The sequence below is a fragment of the Phragmites australis genome, chromosome 6, assembly GCF_958298935.1.
Source record: "Phragmites australis chromosome 6, lpPhrAust1.1, whole genome shotgun sequence".
NCBI classification, from domain to species: Eukaryota; Viridiplantae; Streptophyta; class Magnoliopsida; order Poales; family Poaceae; genus Phragmites; species Phragmites australis.
The window spans coordinates 42,847,820-42,867,262 of record NC_084926.1 but is presented as its reverse complement, the minus strand read 5'-3'; the positions used below and the strand labels follow the sequence as shown (position 1 = coordinate 42,867,262).

Sequence of the window (19,443 nt, the reverse complement as noted above, 5' to 3'; positions counted from 1 at the left end):
AGGAGGTGAGCTAGCTTGTAGCGCTAGTTGTCGCTGCCCGGTCACCCTAAATCAATTCTGTTGATGTGTCTTCTCTTGCCCCTACCTATTTGGCTGTCCGTTACTTGTCCTCGGCTGATGATGCCCCTATCACCTTACCACGTCGTCGCTAATCGATCCTGCCTCCAACGGTCTTCCCTCTAAGTCCAGAGTCATTGGTGGACTTGAAAACCACTCCTCTCCTAACTCTATCAACCCTAACCACGAAAACCCCCTTGGCACCACGTGTTCACACACATCGGCTGAGAAAGCTTCTCATTTTCAGACATCTAAACTCTAAGAGACGTGCAGTAATATACACTAAACTCAGATTTTTCCTTGCTGCAGTTTGCGTAATTGACAAGAGCCGAAGATCTAGGCCCATTAGAACGTGGGTATTTTATAGGATTATTTCACGGGGATCTAATTTAGTGGTAACTTAACGGAGAACGTTAGAGGACTTTGAGCCATCCTTAGTCGTACAATCTAAAATGAAAGATTCCGATCAATCTCTATAGTGTTTTTTTACTGTAAATCTCTATTCAGATAGACACATGTAGATGTTACTCTCTGACTTTGCCAAGGTAAAGTTAGAGGATCCGGTTCTGTACCTGTCTACTGATGAGTAACGCCTACAGGAACATGAGCACAGAACGACGCGCGGGCAGCCCGGCCAGAGAAAGCAAAGCGTGATTGAGTGCAGCGCCGGTGAACCACGGGCTCCGGTGCCGCCTCTTCGACCCATGTCCATAGGTTACGCTTCGCATTGCGTTGCGTGCAGTAATATAACGCTCGCAGGAAGCGTCATTGTGTACTGCACGCTTTCGTTGAGTTCAGAAGGCAGGTCGGTCGCCCCTATTTTGTACTACTGCCAAACGTTGTACTACTACTACACTGTCATCTCGATTATGTTTCCGCATTTACATTCTTTCGATTTATCTTACCATCCTTATGAGCTGTAGAAGTAGACACACTAGATAAATCTAGAGCACTTTTAGATAGAAATCGAGATAGGTTTATCTTGTAAAAGTTTTTGGAGCAAATAGTTTTAAGTGTCATAATTTACTCCCTCTTAGGACATCCTTGATTCCCTTCAGCAGATCGGCACGGCATGACCCGGTTGCTTAGCCGGGCATATCGGGTCGTGCCTTAGCCAGGCCGTGCCTAGCTGAGCTTGTGCCGGGCTAGCCCGACTGGCCCATTTGGACATGTCTGGTCTCATCTGATCTACTCCCCCACCCTCACCTCCTCCATCAGCTCCTAGTTCCGTCTCTCTTTGGCTCCAAAAAGTGGGGACGCCACAACAATTCAAGATATATCAAGAAAACTTCTTGCTAGAATGTCCAATGAGGGTGAATCATTTAGTATTGTGGATTTCCTTTGAGAAGAAATTCATACTACATCTCATACCCCTAGCAAGAGTTGTGCCTATATGTCGTATATCATGCACATTTTTGAGACAGTCACAAAGAAGAATTTTTTTTAAGGAAGTAAAGCATGAGCTATATAGGATGAGGCTGGTGAGCATAAAATCATCTACTCCCCCACCCTCATCTCCTCCATCAGCTCTTAGTGCTCGAAGGGCGGCTCCAAAGCATATGCCTTCCTCACATGGTTCTCCAGAAGGCTCTCAAAGCTATATTCCGTGTTTACACCCACAATGCCATAAAGATCAAAGAGCACAAAGACAAGACCGATGTGAGGTTGAGAAAAATAGAGAAGAGGCAAAAGGCTATTCATACTCATTTGGGGATTCAACCTCCCATTATATCCGAAGAGGAATCTAGCGAGCCATATGTGTTTGATAACCCCTGGGTTTAGTATGATGAGGCCCAAACAGTTGCAGAGGGAACCTCCCGAGCTCAAGAGGTTGATGATGATGAAACAAAGGAAGAGGAAGAGAATTTGGGAGGAGCCAAGGAAAGCTCTCCGGAAAATGATAACGACTCTTATGATGATGATGATGATGAGTAGAGCTTCATTTCTACTTCTCTTTCTTTTTGGTGCTTGATGCCAAAAGGGGAGAGAATGCATATCTTTTTCTCCTGTTCTAACCCGGAGTCTCCGGGCTTGTCAGTGTCTTAACTGTTATCATTTCGTTTCCTTTGGACATGTAAGACCTATGTGATAATTTATGATGAATTATGTGGTGGTGTGCTAGTAGTCGAACCTTTGAATTTGTAAGGCAATGCTTGTGTTAGTTTGATGCTATGAGTTGTTTGACTTGTAATATTTGTTTCTCTCTTTCTTATATCTTGTGATATATCTTGTGATATATCTTGTCATATGCATCATGTATCATCATGTTCACTATCTTGCACCCCACAGATGCTAGGATATAAGGGGAGCTCTTGCAAAAATTCTTTTTAAATATGCGCATTTGATTTCAAAATCATATAAACTTAATATTCAATTATAAACTTTGCAAATCGCTCTAGTGCACCCCCTTGCCTCTTGATCACACACAAAGTGTTTCAGCTCTTCTGAATCGCAAGGGTCACCCAGTGAGAATGAAATTAGGAATATATATAGGCTAGAAGTCCAAATCTAGCTGTACCGAACCACCCATATTTATTGTGAACACTGGATGATCTGGCATGCATAGGCTCCAAACACCAGACCATCCGGTGTGAATCATCCACTAAAACTAGTTGTTACTTCACTGAATGCTCCAGCGAAGCCAGCGTGTATAAGTTCATTTTCCGGTGAACAAAACCTCTGGACTTTACTCTGGCAAAGCATCTGATGTATGTGTCGGACCATCCGATGTGTATAAGTTCGTCTTCCAGTGAACACAAAGAAATCCTCTGGTTGGACCTCCGGCGAAGCCTCTAATGGTACGCCGGACCATCCAACATGTTCAACTCGAAATTCCACTTGAAAAATACTTTGGCGTTGCCAACTTCTCTTCGCCAGATCATCTGGCGTGTAGAAGAACGATAAGATAAAAGCTCTGACGTGTACAATGTCTTTACCGCTGAACCATCCGGCGAGTATAGAGTTTTCAGAACTAATTCAATTCAAACTTCTTTAATCCATATATTCACTTCAACTCATTCATGGGCTTCTCTGAACTCTCTAGTGCTAGAATTTTATAAATGTGCATCCAACTAAATTTAGACTCAACTAGATTAAGCTACTACTCTTAGTCTCTCTTCATAGTACGGTCAAAAAACAAAAGGGAGCATATGCTACTCTAAGTGATACTTAAAACTAGAATGTCCTTAATCTTGGTGTTCACACCATTTGATCGCTCAACCGTTCAATTGAGGGACCAAGATCACCCAACAACATTATGAAGTAATCTTTTAATTGTCCTTTAAAATAAATTTATTAGTCACAATGATATGGTTATTATTAATCACTGAAACATTTACCACTTATCTAGGGGCCTAGATGCTACAAATACCCTTTTAAATTGACTGAAATACAAACATTACTACCTCTTCCCAACCCTATAATATTTCACTGCCCTCATAAAAAATCATAAACTACCACTAATCCGGCATACTTGACAACCATCGACAAAAATCCTAACATTATTGTGACATAACATAAAAAATTACGTAAAACTACATTTACAATAATGCAAAATTCATTAAAAACATGACCCAACATGTAATCCATACTGCAACAAAATCTCCCCGGGTCACTATATCTATGAGGAACCATCCAAATAATATTCTAATTAATCAACAGGAGGATCATTATTCATAATCACAACCTCAATAATTAAACAGAATATCATCCCGATAGTCCCGTTATGTGTTTTGTACCTAAGATCGGAACATATGCCTTCCAACATTTAGCATCACAACATAACTTAAGAAAGAGCAAGTAATTAACATTTATATTACAAGTCTTTAACATGCAACTAATTCCAATAATTTACATCAAAAGGTAACACAACTACGCAACGGAAATATAAACATATACAACAAAAGAGAGTGGAGCCACATGCCCTTAGACTTCACCCCAAAAGCACGACCTCCGAGAGTAGGATGAACTACTCTTGCCCACCACCCGGAACGGCAGGCACGGAGTAGCCAAACATCGGCTCTTCCTCACCAACAGCACTTGAAAACGCAGGCATGAGTACGGACATACTTGCAAGACTTAAACCATATAGAGCACATATACATAACTCGACTCCAAGAACTATACATTGAGCCATTAGCAAGGAAAAGCCACATAGTTAAGTTAAACATAAGCGGTAAGCAACCTAGACATATAGATGTGAGCAACTAACTTAACCAACAAAACATAATTCTACACTGTCATAACCAACTGAATATAAATAACTAGAACCATAAGAACATATGAGTAACAAAGACCAACTCAACCATCTCCCACATATCCAACCATCAACCACAAGAAAATTCTACGACCGATGCAGATGGACAGAAGCATGCTCATGACCGAGAGAGCGGCATTTCGAAATATTTTTACACCCTGCAGGGGATACTCCTGGACCCACACGACTTGATGACCATACGATTTGCATGACCACACAGGTCCATACTAGGGGTACTCATGTCAACCTTTTCCAATAAACCTCAACCATTTGAATCGTGCATCGCTCGGCGCGGAGGTACTAGAACTACTCCCGGAGCAAACTAGCACCTCTTACAAGCCCGCCCGCTCACACCGTCGATGTTCACGCCTAAATGATCACAACTATAGAGGTATTCAGCTCACCTTACTATTAGATCGGCATATGGTGAATAAGGTAAGTGCTAAAGCTGACTACACCGACGATCGGTGCTTAAATGACGCAATCGGTCTACGGTGTTTGGGTTCCTCTTTCGGCCTGCCCCCAGGACTTTCCTCCGGAGCAGATAACACCCCTAGAATCGTCCACATCTCGTTTCATACTCACCACTCATCCAACTATCATCAATCCATATCCAACATTGTGATCATTACGAAAGTAAATAACGTCTATGCTCGCGAACGATGAAATAATTCACCGCTTGACTTCTACCGAATGACCTATGCATTGCTAAGCATTTCGATTTAACTTGTAATCTAGACATTAACAACATACTCAAGGCAACAAGGAAAGGATGAACAATAATTCAAGGTAGAAGTAATACATTCAACATAGGATCTACCCACTTGTACCTGATCTCGACTCGACACATGCAAACATACATAAGCATAATTCATAAATTTTAGACTTCATTCAATTGAACAAAGGTGCAATATACTTAGTTGCTTGCCTTGCTGCTCAGGTGACCGCCTATAATTATAATTACCCACACAACACTCGCAGAAATATAGAAGATTAGAGTACGGTCGTATCACGCTCCGGCTCCTTGTTCACTAAAGAAAAACGCATGCAATGACAAGCATGGGTAAAATGCAATAATGCATGCTATAATATGCATACGATGAATTACCATAAAATATGCATATAAAGCATGAAAATATTTTTTCTAGTTAGAACAAGTCATAAGAAGACTAGCAAAATTAGTTTCGCTAATTTTGGACTTGTAGAGAATTAATGGTGAATTAATGAAGCCTCAACCTAATTAATTAATCTCAGAAATTTAATTAACTATTTAATGGCTGGAGACATTTTTAACAGGTAAAGGAGGTTATTATGAAGCCAACAAAATTGGTTTTATAATTTTTGGAGCTCGTATGAATTAACTATGAATTTTACAAGCTATCAACAAAGGTAGATAAACAAAAAAAAAACCTCTGATGAACAGTAAACTCGTATACTCCAGTTACTGGAGTCTCCGGGTGACCCTCGGGAGGGGATCCTCTGTCATTTTTGGCTGGGGTCGCACGATCCTCCGGGTGGATCCAGAACAGCCATTTTGAGGGTAAAAATTGACCGTTTTGATTTGGAAGTCTCTCCAAGCCAAAAAGAAACATGTTTGAGATAGTTTATAGGGTCTAGAATTCACTCGTAAACCTAGCAACTCGATTCCTAACTCAAAACTCGTCTAAATCCTCTAATTCACCCCAAAGCTTAAGAACACCATAACTTCATAACTTAAGCTCCAAACTCAAAATCGACCAAACAAATCATACATTCTTTCTATGAGAAACCTAAGGGACTTACCCAAGATGATTGTGGGTTTGGGTGATCGTCGGGTGATGGAGGAAATGGAGGAAATCGCCCAAGAGATGAAGAAATTCGGTGTTCCTCACGTTTCAATCCTAAACACTAAAAGACACCAAAATCAGCTTGAATCCTTTGAAAAAACGAAAACAAATTGTAAGGATGGATAGCTTACGAGCTCGTGATCGTGGGAGTATCACATGCGTACCTTGATCTTGCTCCTAGAGAGAGAAATCTGAGGAGAAAGAGAGAGCTTGAGAGAGAGAGAGAGAGAGGCAGCAACAACAGCTGTGCTGCTCCGGTGGGAGGCGTGGGGAGGGAGGGAGGAGAGAGAGCAGGTGGTGCTGCCCCTTTTAGTGGTTGAGATGGTGGAGCCACTTATAGGGTCTACATGTTAGAGAAAATGAGTCCATTTTAATTACGAATTCTGTTCTTTTCTGTCCCAAATTTTTTTCTCTTATCCAATTGACTCAAAACGAAGTACTCTAGTGTGCCAAAATATTTTACCTCAAATTTAATTACGACACATAATTAAACTTAATTACGCAATTACGGAATTTGGGATGTGACAATATCAAACACCTCTAAATCATACATCTACTACGTTAGTTATGCCTACACTATATCTAAATTCTATATCTAATACTTAATATACGTCTGAATACTACATCTAATTACTAAAATATACCTACAAACATGATCTAGTTGCTAAATTATGTATAACCCTAATTCTAAACCTAGATCTATATTCTAACCTATATCTAGTGACTATCCTATTAGGTTTGTAAAAAAAGGATAAAAAAACATATCTCTTTCCCCCCGATAAGATTCCACCTTCAATTTGTCCTCCCTCCCCTCCCCTCTCCTCCTCCTCCCTTAGCTGGGTTGGAAGCAAATGACCAGCTGACGTCGGCAGGACCGGCGTGACCAATTTAAATATCTAAAAGGTCTCACATAATGTTCAAGCGACACCTTTTGAGTGAACCCGTCCAGTGTCGCAGCAAAAAAGATCTCACCCACTCAGCACCCATCCAATGGAAGAGACCCTATGTCACCGCATTTAATAATAACTGACCGCCGGAGCCCACAATGAGCGAGACCTCTCGTCTGATGATAGTATCTTTGTGGATCAGTCTACCTATGTGAGGACAATGAATACATAGTATCTTTGAAAAGATGGAAGCTTCTGAAAATTGAAAAGGCCACCAGCTATAAAGTTTCAGAGCATTTGTTCACCATGATTTGCAATCAGAACTCAAAAAAAAAATCAAGTCTTTACAAACAATACCAATATCACTACGAATAACCAAATCAAGGGGGAAAAAATATTCAGAGTCTCTTTTGATGTCACCAGGGCAAGCAACAAGAAGGTGAGATTCATTAGTTACATTGAATACCAAGATATGGTAATGGTTGCGTGCCAAGATCTCTGTAGTAAACACGTGTTCCCAAAATTGAAATGAGTAGATTATACTCTACATTTGTAGCAAACATGGAATATACAATATGGAAAGAAATACAGAAACGTTAAGGAGCTAAACAAGGAAAAATGCCAAAAATGGTAGGGAATGGAGATACTAGAAAAGAGTAACCGGAACATACAATCAGGTACTCTGGCTGTTGAATTTTTTTCCTCGAACACAACTCTGGCTGTTGAAACTAGCCCAGCAATTGGTGTGGTGGACTGGTAGTAAACTGATAGTGGCGGTAGAAAATTGAAAATGTTTGTGTGGTTCATGTTGCAGCATCAGTGGTTCAAAAGTACTGTCGACCTTGTCATAACAATGGCGGTTGCAACTCGTTCTGTGGCTGCTGTGATGGCAAACGTGGTGGCTGCTGCTCTCCTTGCATAAATTGCTCAGGCTGCTGGTGCCGATCGTTTTGCCAAGCCCAAACCATATCCTTAAGTGCAGGCCTTATTTCATCTTTCACGAGCTTTTGAAACTCTATGGTGTCCCCATTGGTCTTTTTCAACTCAACTAAAAGGAAAGAAGGAGTAAGCTCAAAAATCTCTGCATCCAGCTCAAGAAATCCCTTGATTCCTTCCTTTGATGCAGCCAGTTTCAAAACCCCGTTTTCTTTGTTCTTAATTTTGAGCCTCAAGCGGTTGGCCAATTCATTTAGCTTAGCAAATACAATTCCTGCCGGCTGCCTAGTGGTAAATCTCTCTTCCCTCCGGACATATTTTTCTTCAAACAAATTGGATAGGTCAAATCCCGTTGAAAGGGAAATGATGTCAAATGCATTCAAGTTTTGGAGGCTCGATGACCCTTGATTTTCCTCTGAATTACTGCATTCCGTAGAGTCAGAGGTTGTGGCTTCACCTTTACACACCTTGTCTCTTGTTTCGTGCTTGATTTTCAGTGCATTTAACTCAATGGGTTTTCTGTACCAAGTGCTCCTCTTTATCCTTGAGATAGAAATTCTAGTACCTGGATCTGGATCAAGCATCCTAAAAAGCAGGTCCTTCAACTCAACAGAAAAAGAACGAGGGCACCTATATTCAGCTTTAGAAATCTTCCTATACATCTCTATAAGATTTGTCTCATGGAAAGGAAGGTAACCAGCCACAAGCACAAAAAGAATTACTCCACAAGACCATATGTCAGCCTTCGCACCGTCATAGCCTCTCCTACTGAGCACTTCAGGAGCAACATACGCTGGAGTTCCACAGGTGGTATGGAGGAGGCCATCTTGTCTCTTAGACTCAGCTAGGGCACTTAAACCAAAATCCGAGACTTTCAGGTTCTCATTCTCGTCCAAAAGTAGGTTTTCCAGCTTCAAGTCCCGATGGTAAACACCTCGGCTGTGGCAGTAGTCCACGGCACTGATCAATTGGTGGAAATACCTCCTTGCAACATCCTCGGTGAACTTTCCCTTGGATATTTTGCTGAAAAGTTCACCGCCTTTCGCATACTCCAAAACGAAGTAAATCTTGCTCTTGCTAGCCATTACCTCAAAAAGTTGCAGAACGTTTGGATGCCTTACCAATCTCATTATTGAAATCTCCCTCTTTATCTGCACCATTAGCCCGACCCTCATGACCTTCTCCTTATCAATTATCTTTATTGCAACACCCTGTCCACTTGTCAGATTCCGAGCATAATATACCTTAGCAAAGTTTCCTTGTCCTAACTGCCTCCCGATTTCATAACGTCCCATCAAAATAGTCCTCCTCTCGTCCATTATATCAATCTATACATAGACTGAAAGAGAGACAAATGGGCATACAAAATCCACTATGCGCTGCTTCTACAACAGTCCATTTATAGAGGAGGGTAAATGGGCACAAACATCAACACCAAAGTTATGCCTACAAAGATAGAAAATCCCTTGACCCTTCGTTCCGCATAACATGGGAAAAAAATTGTGCCAGCATGCAGCCACTGATAACTCAACGGGATTGCTTAGGACTGGTGCCAATTTACACAATTCTGCTCTCCAAGATAAATCTTTTCTGCTGTAACTGGTGGAAACTGCATGGAAAAAAGACCACAATAAATTAGGAAAAACAGGTGATCCAAATGGAATCAACACGTAGTAACTCAAATGGAGATTAAGAGTCACTACAAATGTAGAAGCAGATTCAAATCTACAAGACTACCATGTTAATTCTTTCAGGAATCAGTTCCCTAATTCATAGTGATTTTGAATAATTGAATGCCCACCTAGCATTAATGGCAAGGCATCTCAACCCTATCAGCTGAAGCATACTCTATGGTGACAAAATTTACGAAATTAAGCCGCACTACCCAAGCTTGAACCTAGCAGATCGAAATTCAGACACTCAAAAGAAGGTGTGTCACGCAACACTAGAGATATTCAACAAAATATCTCTCGTGTTAACACAAAAATCATAGAGCAGGGTTAACACAAAAATCTCTCTACTGAACACCACATCAGCAAGCATCCATCCCAAACACCAGAACATAGCAACACGGAGCTACAAATTTCTGAGGGTCATACACTAATCAGCAAGCAGTACAAGACGCGACCTTAACAGCCTAAATTAGAACCCAGAAACTCAAAGAAGCAGATCTCTTCACCTGATCAAGCACCGGCGGACGCGGAGAGACGGATCCCCGATGTCATCAACGGTTTCGACTGGGTTCGATCCCGCGGGGGCGAATCGACGCCGGCGCAGCGCCTCCGTCTGACCCTTGGAAGCCTTTTCTTTTTCTCCGGCTTCTGTAACAGCATCTACGCGTTTTCTCCTCTTCGCAACTCATCAGATGCGCTGATGTCTCTCAGGTTTGCACGGCAGCTCAGCGAGTTTTGTTTTTTTACATTTTACAACTTAAAAAATTAAATAAATAACTATCAGATAAAAAAATTTACAGAATAGACGTTTACCGTCCTCTCAAAAGGCTACAGCCAGACTTAAGGATTCACGGTGGCTAGCACTTACCGTCCTTACTGTTCCCACGATGAACAGTACTCAAAGCTTAATTTTCTCCCCGTCTTCTCTGTTCAAAATAGTGATCTTTTGTTACTCAAAAATTTTAAATTTTTTTATATATTCTATAATCCATGTGCAACTTGTTTTAATTGGATTTACTTAAAAATTATGTGTATAATTTAAACTAAAATTCTTAAAAAAGTACTTTATAACTTCTAGGAATTGTTAGAGCATCAAATAAATTTCCAAAAATCTAAAAAAAATCACTAATACTCTTCTTATATGATGGAATAATTTCTAAAATTATTTTTAGCCCTAGGTTTTTATATGTTTGAATTCAAATAGAGTTAAAAGAAGAATATCACATGAAATTATAAAAATACATATAAATAGAGCCTTACAAAGGAACTCACTTTTTCACCATATAAACTAGGGTTAAAAATATTTTAGTAATTAGTCCATCATATAAGAAAAATATCAATAAAAGTTTTTAGATTTTTGAGAATTTATTTGATACGCTAACAATTTCTATAAGTTATAAAGTACATTTTTTTTAGAGAATTTTAGTTTAAATTATACATATGATTTTTAAGTGAATCTAATTAAAATAGATTTTTTAGCAACAGAAAATCACTATTTTAAACAAAGAGATGAGAATAAAAAATTGAGCGTTGATTACTGTTCATCACGCGAACAATAACTACCCGAAATGCAAGTGTTAACCGCGCTCTCAGCGGGCGGTAAGGCCTGTGCTTTCCACCGTGCCATCCTTACCGTCATCTGAAAGTGCTGCAGCTCTTTGAGAGGGTGGTAGACGTCTATTCTTGTAAATTTTTTCATCCGGAGCTATTTATTTAATTTTTTAAGTTAGAAAATATAAAATAGAAAAAACTCGCAGCTCAGCTCACTCGTGGTCGCCACTCGCCAGCAGCCAGCCCGGCCCTGTCAGTGGATCCCACTGGCCCTCCGGCCCAAGGCCTCAGGCTGAATAGGTCCAATGGGCTACAGGCATCGAGGGTGATTGAACCGCTTGTTGAATGTTATGTTCAGCCGCAGCGGAGAGGGCGAGGGGCGGGGGGCGGGGGGCAGGTCATCGCCGGCGGCGAGGATGGCAGGTTACGGGAGGCCACGCCCAGGCGGCGCGGCTGTCAGGGTGCGTGTCGCCGTGGGAGCCAGGCCTCAAGTCGAAGGCGCGCCCGCGGGGCGTGTTGCTCTTGCCCCGCCGACCGCGTGGAGCCATTCCCGATGCTTTTCTTGCGCGCCTTCGCCAGGCAGGTACAAGACACGCATTCTTGGCTTTCCCCTTTCCAAGCTACAGTTTTCTACGCTCCCCTGGCCATGGCTCCACCGTAGGCTCACCAACAAGGCAATTTTTCAGTGTTCGGCAAGAATGCAGAACGAAGCAAGAACTCGAATCAAGACGGACGGAATGCGTTCGAACCTGAATCAGAATTCAGAACAGTCCACTGATCCGTTCCACGCTCCTAAAGAGACTAACCAGTGACCGCCACATAAAAAATGTTTCTTGGCAGGCAGAGGCAGATGCAGGTGCGCGTGCTTAAGTCAACATCTCCTTCTACGATGTGCCGAGTGCCGACCCTTTGAGCCATCCGGCCTAACTCGTGTGATTCTTAAGTAAAAGCATCCGTGATCTTGATTCTCCATACTAATATACTATGTTCTTAAACAAAGCAGTAGGATTTGACTCTTCTAGACAGTTCATACCACACCTCAAACCCAAAGCCCGTTTCTTTGAACAAATCTAGCTAGTTCGGCACTTGGCAGCCAAAGAAGTCACCTTTCATACACTGCAAAGACAAAGAAAAGTGTGTCATCTTTTTTTGTGGAAGAAAGGCAGAGAGAATGATTCCGTAGGCGGCAAAGTGATGAAGAACTTAGGATTCATGTTGGTATTGATGTCGGCTGCAGCATTGTTCAAGCCGTCAGGAGGAGTAGGGGAGAAGGAGGAGGACCGGGAGCGTCTCTTGTTGCAGTGGAGGCAGCATCCTTCTTCTCCATCGCCTCTTCTAAATGGGGATCTGGTAGGACATCCAGACACTTTTTCTTTGCAGCATTAGATAGTAGTAATATGAGTTGCTCGCACTCAAGATCTGCCAGCAAGTTTGCAATATGAGTTGCTTTTGTGTTCTTGTCAAAAATTGGCGCTTGAGTTCACTGCGTTCTTCAGTTGCAAATTAATTTAAGAGAGTGAGTTGTTCTTTTTTTTTTAAAAAAAGGGGTCATTTTACCTTAATCTTGCGTAGTCAGTTTTTGCTATCAAACTTAGTTCTTCAGTATTCTACAAAAAGAACGTAGTTCTTTTAGTTCTTGAGTGAGATCAAAGAAATGGAGCCATCTGCACAGGTATGTTTAAGAGTAAATTTCGCAAAACTACAGATATTTTGACAAAATTATCGCAAAACTACAGATTTAAGTAATAGTTTCACAAAATTACAGATTTAATGCCAATTTTATCGCAAGACTACAGATATTTAGCAAAATTATCACAAAACTACAGATTTAAACAACAATTTCACAAAACTACAGATTCCGTGTTGATTTTATCGCAAAACTATAGATTCTAGAGGAGTTGTTCCCAGCCCCATTACCATGACGACGGACCCTGCGTACAGTCTCACAGCAGCTGCCAGCTCATGAAACGGATTGTCCGTGAGCTTATAAAACTACAGATACTTTGGTAAAATTATTGCAAATCGTAAAATTATAGATTTAAGTAACAGTTTCACAAAACTACAAATTTAACACCGATTTTATCGTAAAACTATATATTCTATCGTAGACCTGTTAACCTGACGAATGGGCTCCGCTTGCAGTCATATGAACTCCTAGACGGTCTGTTTCATGAGCTAGCAGCTGTTGTGAGACTGCAAGCGGGGTCCGGTCGTTATGGTAACAGGGCTGGGAACAACTCCTCTAGAATCTGTAGTTTTGCGATCGACGTTAAATCTGTAGTTTTGTGAAATTATTGCTTAAATCTGTAGTTTTGCGATAATTTTACCAAACTATCAGTAGTTTTGCATAAAATCGACACTAAATCTATAGTTTTGTGAAACTATTGCTTAAATTTGTAGTTTTGCAATAATTTTGTCAAAGTTTTGTAGTTTTGCAAAATTTACTCGGTGTTTAATGTGTAGGATGGTTCATGGATGTATGCAGGTGGTCAAAATATGGTCAATTTGCTTATGGAACGTGGTTGCTACAGAGGAAATATTGGGCAATGTACTGTCATTTGCTTCAGATGAACTATTAACTCATTCCTGGGAGAATACTTTAAAGACAATGTTGTTTCTAGAGCTTCTAGCTCTGCTGCATCCTGAAAAATCATCTACTATCTTTGATTGTATCGGTGCAAACTACATCAATTTGGGCATTCCTCAAGAGTACGGTGTTGCACTAAGCACCTATTTTGAGAGCCAGCAGCCATTGCTTGGTTCAAACTACTATCAGACGGCGTTTGGCTGATCAACCGATTGGAGATGCTCTTTCCATGGCTCCAGCTTTTGCACTACCCATGTCCTCTGGTAATGAAGCCCACTGTCCCCAAGCTGTGACAGGAACACCTTCTGCACCTTCCAATTCTCTAAACATTGAACCTCCCAACCAACCTAAACCTGCACGTAAGCATAGGGAAGTGCCTCCTCCAGTTTCAACTTCAGAGAAGAAATATGATTACATAAAATTAGTCTTGATTGCTGTTCTCCCGACGGCGGCAGTCTCAATCATTGCTGCATTTCTAAATTTCTACTGCTGTGGATGCAACAAAAGCAAGGTCTCTGTTGGTGAGCAACGAGATGACCATCCTCTCCTGCACTTGCAGTTGGCTGACGTTCCTGGTGAGCTGGTGTCCGTTTTGTCAGCCTACCATGGATTATTCTTGTCATATTACCATAGCATATAACATTCTGTTTGTAGGTTCGTCACCTGATGCTTGCATTCCTGCCAGTCCACTTCACAAGGATGATCAAAGGGGTAGTAGGCCTTCCAAAGCTGGAGTCAGCATGAGTCAGTGCTTTTCGTGCTGTTTTGAAAGATCTACTGATGCCACACCACCTTCACAAGTGACAGGAGGAACACCAGAGAACAATGCAACAAGTGATGCTCCTAAACCAATGATGCCTCCGCCACCTCTACCTTTGCCACCACCTATCAAGAAGGCTCCTCCCCCACCTGGACCTCCCAAAGGTTCTAAAGCAAGACTTGCTCAGCTGTCACCTGTTGAGTCATGTCGTTCTGAAGGATCATCTGCAGGCGAGCAGACCAGCGAATCATCTGAAACTAAAGTTAATGCTCCAAGAGTCAAGCTTCGACCTTTCTATTGGGACAAAGTTCTTGCTAATCCTGATCAGTCAATGGCATGGCATGACATCAAATTTGGTTCTTTTCAGTAAGTCTTATTATTAGCATTAAATTCATAATACATTATGTCTACATTATGCTTGTGTTTGACAATGGAATTTTGCAGTGTGAATGAGGATATGATAGAGGAATTGTTTGGTTATAGTGCTGGCAACAGAAATAACTTCAAGGACAAGGAACTCCCCTCTGCAGATCCATCATGTCAGCACATTTCTCTTCTCAATGTTAAGAAATCATGCAACCTGGTGGTTGTTTTTAAGGCAATGAATGTCTGGGTACAAGAGATTCATGATGCTCTCATTGAAGGTATCCGTTTGTTCACTAGAAGCTATTATCGGTTTTTGCATGTAGCTTGCTTATTTGTGTTGAAAAAAGATGCCCTTGAGTACATCTCTAAATACAGGCCATTTGCAGAGACTTAGACAACACTACACTTACAAGTAAGTTTTTTTCTAGGAAACTTTGCTGATGCCTTGTAGGGTTGTCGCTACCTTTTTTAAGTTATTCAGAAGAAGCTATTATCGATTTGCCCATGCAGCTTGCTTAGCTAAAAAAATGTTCTTCAGTAAATCTCTAAATAAAAGCCATTTGCACAGACTTAGACGACATTACACTTATAAGTGAAGCCTTTTGTAGAAACTTTGCTGATGATCACCTATAGGACGGTCACTACCTTTTTGAATTTAAATATTAATTAAATATTCATGTACAGCAACATAAACTTTGTCTGACCGCATATCGGGCAGCTTTTTTAGTCTATATTGTGTTGGCCATCCTCTTTTAGTATATAATGCGTTGCCCATTTCATTTGTGGATGACTCAAGTTCAAAATTTGCTTCAGATTATAATGAACTAATCATTGAGTGCGTTATATGTTCTGTTGTTGCATATGTTTATTTGCTGTCTTCAACATAAATCTGAAAGACGGAAGCGAATCCAGTTAGCCTGGATAGTCTGCTGTAGAGGCCTCATATTAATGATTTTTCTGACATTGTATTTTGTTTCTATTTGTGTGAGTGTCTAGTTGTGCTGCTGCTTCTTAGTGTGGCTTTTGTTCTCAGGTCATGTCGAGTCACCAGCTTAGTAGCTGGTTTTTGAAGGTCCTTATATATATATTATTCATTGAACCTGAATAGACTTATGGTCCAGTGCTCCTGCAACGCCCTCAAATTTTCTGACACTGTATTCACCTCATTCTATTCACAAGGGAATGAACTTCCTAGGGTGCTTCTTGAGACAATCTTGAGAATGAAGCCAACTGATGAGGAGGAGCAGAAGCTCAGGCTTTATGACAGGGATTTCTCGCAACTAGGCCTTGCAGAACAAGTGATGATGACACTACTTTACATACCTTTTGCTTTCAAGAGGATCAACACTTCGCTTTTCATGTCCTCCTTGCAAGAAGATGCTTCAAGTCTCAGGGATTCATTCCTCCAGTTGGAGGTAAGCTACCTTCAAACAGTTGACTTCTGTGTTAAATGTGCAAAAAAAAAAAAAAAAAAAACTCTAACCTTTCACTACAAGTACTTATACAGTTATACTATATCTGCTTGTTGCCAGACTGCTTGTGGGGAACTAAAGCACCGCCTTTTTCTGAAGTTACTCGAAGCTGTTCTCAAAACTGGAAACAGTTTGAATGATGGGACCCTCCGTGGTGGTGCTAATGCATTCAAACTTGACACCCTTCTGAAGTTATCAGATGTCAAGGGTGCTGATGGAAAGACCACATTGCTGCACTTTGTTGTTCAAGAGATTATTCGGTCTGAAGGTGTCCGCGAAGCAAGGTTGGCCATGGAAAGTGGAAGAAGTCCACCTCCTAATACTTCTGATGACAATTCCAACGGATCTCCTCAAGAAGGCGATGATTACTACTCCCATCTCGGCCTTAGGATTGTTTCAGGACTTAGTAGTGAGATGGACAATGTCAAGAGGGTAGCTGCACTAGATGCTGAAGCTTTGTCTGCCAGTGTGGTAAACCTCAGACATGAGTTGATGAAAGCTAAAGAGGTCCTGAATGAAATTGCAACACTAGAAGAGACAAGTGGATTCCGCCGCTCATTGGAATGTTTCATAGAACATGCAGATAAAGAGACTAATTTTATACTGAAAGAAGAGAAGAGACTGAGATCATTAATAAAGAAAACAATCCGATATTTCCATGGAAATGATTCTAAAGATGACGGATTTCGGTTATTTGTTATCATAAGAGATTTCTTGGTAATGCTAGATAAGGCATGCAAGGAGGTTGGGGCATCACAAAAGAAGGTGGCAAATAAATCATAAATCAATGGCCATGGCAACCCAACATCCCAGTCAAAACCCCAGGAGCAACAGTTCTGCTGTTTTAGATGACCATTTAGATAGTTCAGACTCTAATGACTGACAAATGACAATGATATACTGTCCTCTTAAATGTATTGTTCTACATGTTTTTTTTCCTGGAAACATGGTAGAAAAATCCATGCAGAGGAAATATATTAGGATAGATACAGACATCATATCCATATATCTAGATTACTGTTCATGGCTCTAGAATATGGCTACATCATACCTCTACATTAGTATCGATTTGGTTTAATGTGCCTTATCTAACTTGAAATCCAGTTTTGCATAATAATTAGATCCCCGTTCAGATGGCAATATTTACTTATGTCAGCATGTAAAAGCATATGCTACTAAGAAAAAAAAAATGAATATGTGCATTCTAAAAACCTCAACTGACTACGAATAATTTTTGTGTTATCTCATCGTACTTTTTCACATAAACGTCTCAAAGTGATATAAACTATTTCATGATGTAATATAAAAACCTAACCCAACATGAAAACATAAACTTACATGTGAGATCCTATTCACTGCTTGGGTGGTGGATAGCAACCGACTGCCGGTCTTTTCTTCCTCATTCCTGTCTTCTACTTTCTCCTCGAGCTACCAAGCTCATCCTAGTCGTCGAAGTAGTTTTTTTAATAAAGTTTAATTAACTCTTACTGTTACATTAAACTAATAGAGTTGTACAAGAGCTTACCTCTAACTTGGGGTGAAAACGCAACGGATATTTCTTGCTCATCCAACCGACTGAAGGTTAGAGAAGCAAACATAGAATGCAACAATGGCTATCTGACACTATTCAAGTTCGATTTTACATCCGAGAAAAATAAATAGATATAATACATAATGATCGAAGAAGAGGAGGCACAATCCCAACCATTAGATATCGATCGGACGACAGCGGCAAAAAATGAAAAAATAAACAACATATGTCACCGTATTTACTAAAAGATACAATATATCTGTGTATTTACAAATCTAGCACTCGTATTTGGTACCTCAAATTCCAAAAAAATGGAACGGTGAGCCCGGGCCATAGGTGTCGAATATAAGCAACAGTGCCGTATTCAGCACCTCAGATGCCGAAAATTTCCTGTATTCAGCACCTGAGGTGCCGAAAATACACAGTGTCGTATTCGGCACCTAAGGCATGTGCCGTGCCGTGCGAGAGGCTGAAGCTTAAGAAACCATAAAAGTGCAAGTTTTTTTTATTTAACTCATGATTTTTTTAGTTAAAAAATAATCCAAAAATTCTAAACGTTTTTACGAGCAAACTAGAGATCACTAGTAACCTATTTTAATTAGTTTTATCAAAAAGACTGAGCCAATATTTAATTAGAATTCTCCAAATAAGCCAACTTTTATAAATTCTAGCAATATTTAATGCCTCAAATAAATTCTCAAAAATCCACTCCGGCCATCATGAGATTGGAAGGTAGTAAGTCTGTTCGTGCGAGTGGCTCGTGGAATCGATGGTCTAACTCCTTTATCGTGTGGACACTCCGGGCTCGCAACGGAAGCAACTGTAAAAGGTATCCAATACATGTACTGAGTTAGTAGCAAATTATCTTGACAATTAAAAATCATATATAATCGTGATACCTGCTGCCCTGTGAAAATTATCCATCCTTTATGGTTCTCGTCGTACCGCTACTGAAGAACCTCAGGAAGACCAGCATGAGTCATGACAATGATTTCAAGCTACATAGTTCAATAAGTAGGTGAACAATAAATATGAATATATTACAAGTTTCATGGCTCAATGCGTATGTGAATAAAAAAAGAATATACCATACTCTTTATGGTTCAATAAGTATGTGAATAACAAATTAGAATATGTTACAAGCTTCATGGTTCAATAAATAAATATGAATATATTACAAGCTTCATGGTTCAATGCGTATGTGAATAAAAAAAGAATATACCACACTCTTTATGGTTCAATAAGTATGTGAATAACAAATTAGAATATGTTACAAGCTTTATGGTTCAATAAATAAGTAAAAAACAAGCTTCATAGTTCAATAAAATACAACAACTCTAAAACACTACAGTTCAATAGTGCATGATAGTTTATTGTTAGGTTGGGCATATCCACATGTCATGACCGTGTTGTTTGCAAAGTTTGCACTTGCGTAGGTCGTTAACAGCATTTGTTTCATCCATGTTACCTTGCAGTCTCGTGAATCTAGACCTTCCAAGATCCGTGCATCGTGCTGGGATAAGGTACCCACACAGACCCCTT

General features: G+C 40.4%; 1 protein-coding gene and 1 pseudogene across 2 annotated transcripts; one reads left to right on the top strand and one right to left on the bottom strand.

Annotated features, from left to right (window-relative positions):
* Positions 1 to 7,452: 7,452 nt before the first annotated feature.
* On the bottom strand, positions 7,453 to 10,345 carry LOC133922634 (CBL-interacting protein kinase 26-like). 2 transcript variants are annotated; one of them, XM_062368043.1, is made up of 2 exons: positions 10,141 to 10,345; positions 7,453 to 9,300 (listed from the first exon to the last, which is right to left on the bottom strand). In XM_062368043.1, exon 2 carries the CDS (start codon positions 9,278 to 9,280, stop codon positions 7,871 to 7,873), a length of 1,410 nt encoding a protein of 469 aa, XP_062224027.1. In that variant the 5' UTR covers positions 9,281 to 9,300; positions 10,141 to 10,345; the 3' UTR covers positions 7,453 to 7,870. The 2 variants fall into 2 exon arrangements, with proteins under 2 accessions (XP_062224027.1, XP_062224026.1); XM_062368042.1 differs by having other exon boundaries at positions 7,453 to 9,570; positions 10,141 to 10,344.
* A 1,448-nt stretch (positions 10,346 to 11,793) lies between these two features.
* On the top strand, positions 11,794 to 17,490 carry LOC133922633 (formin-like protein 10; annotated as a pseudogene).
* Positions 17,491 to 19,443: the final 1,953 nt, after the last annotated feature.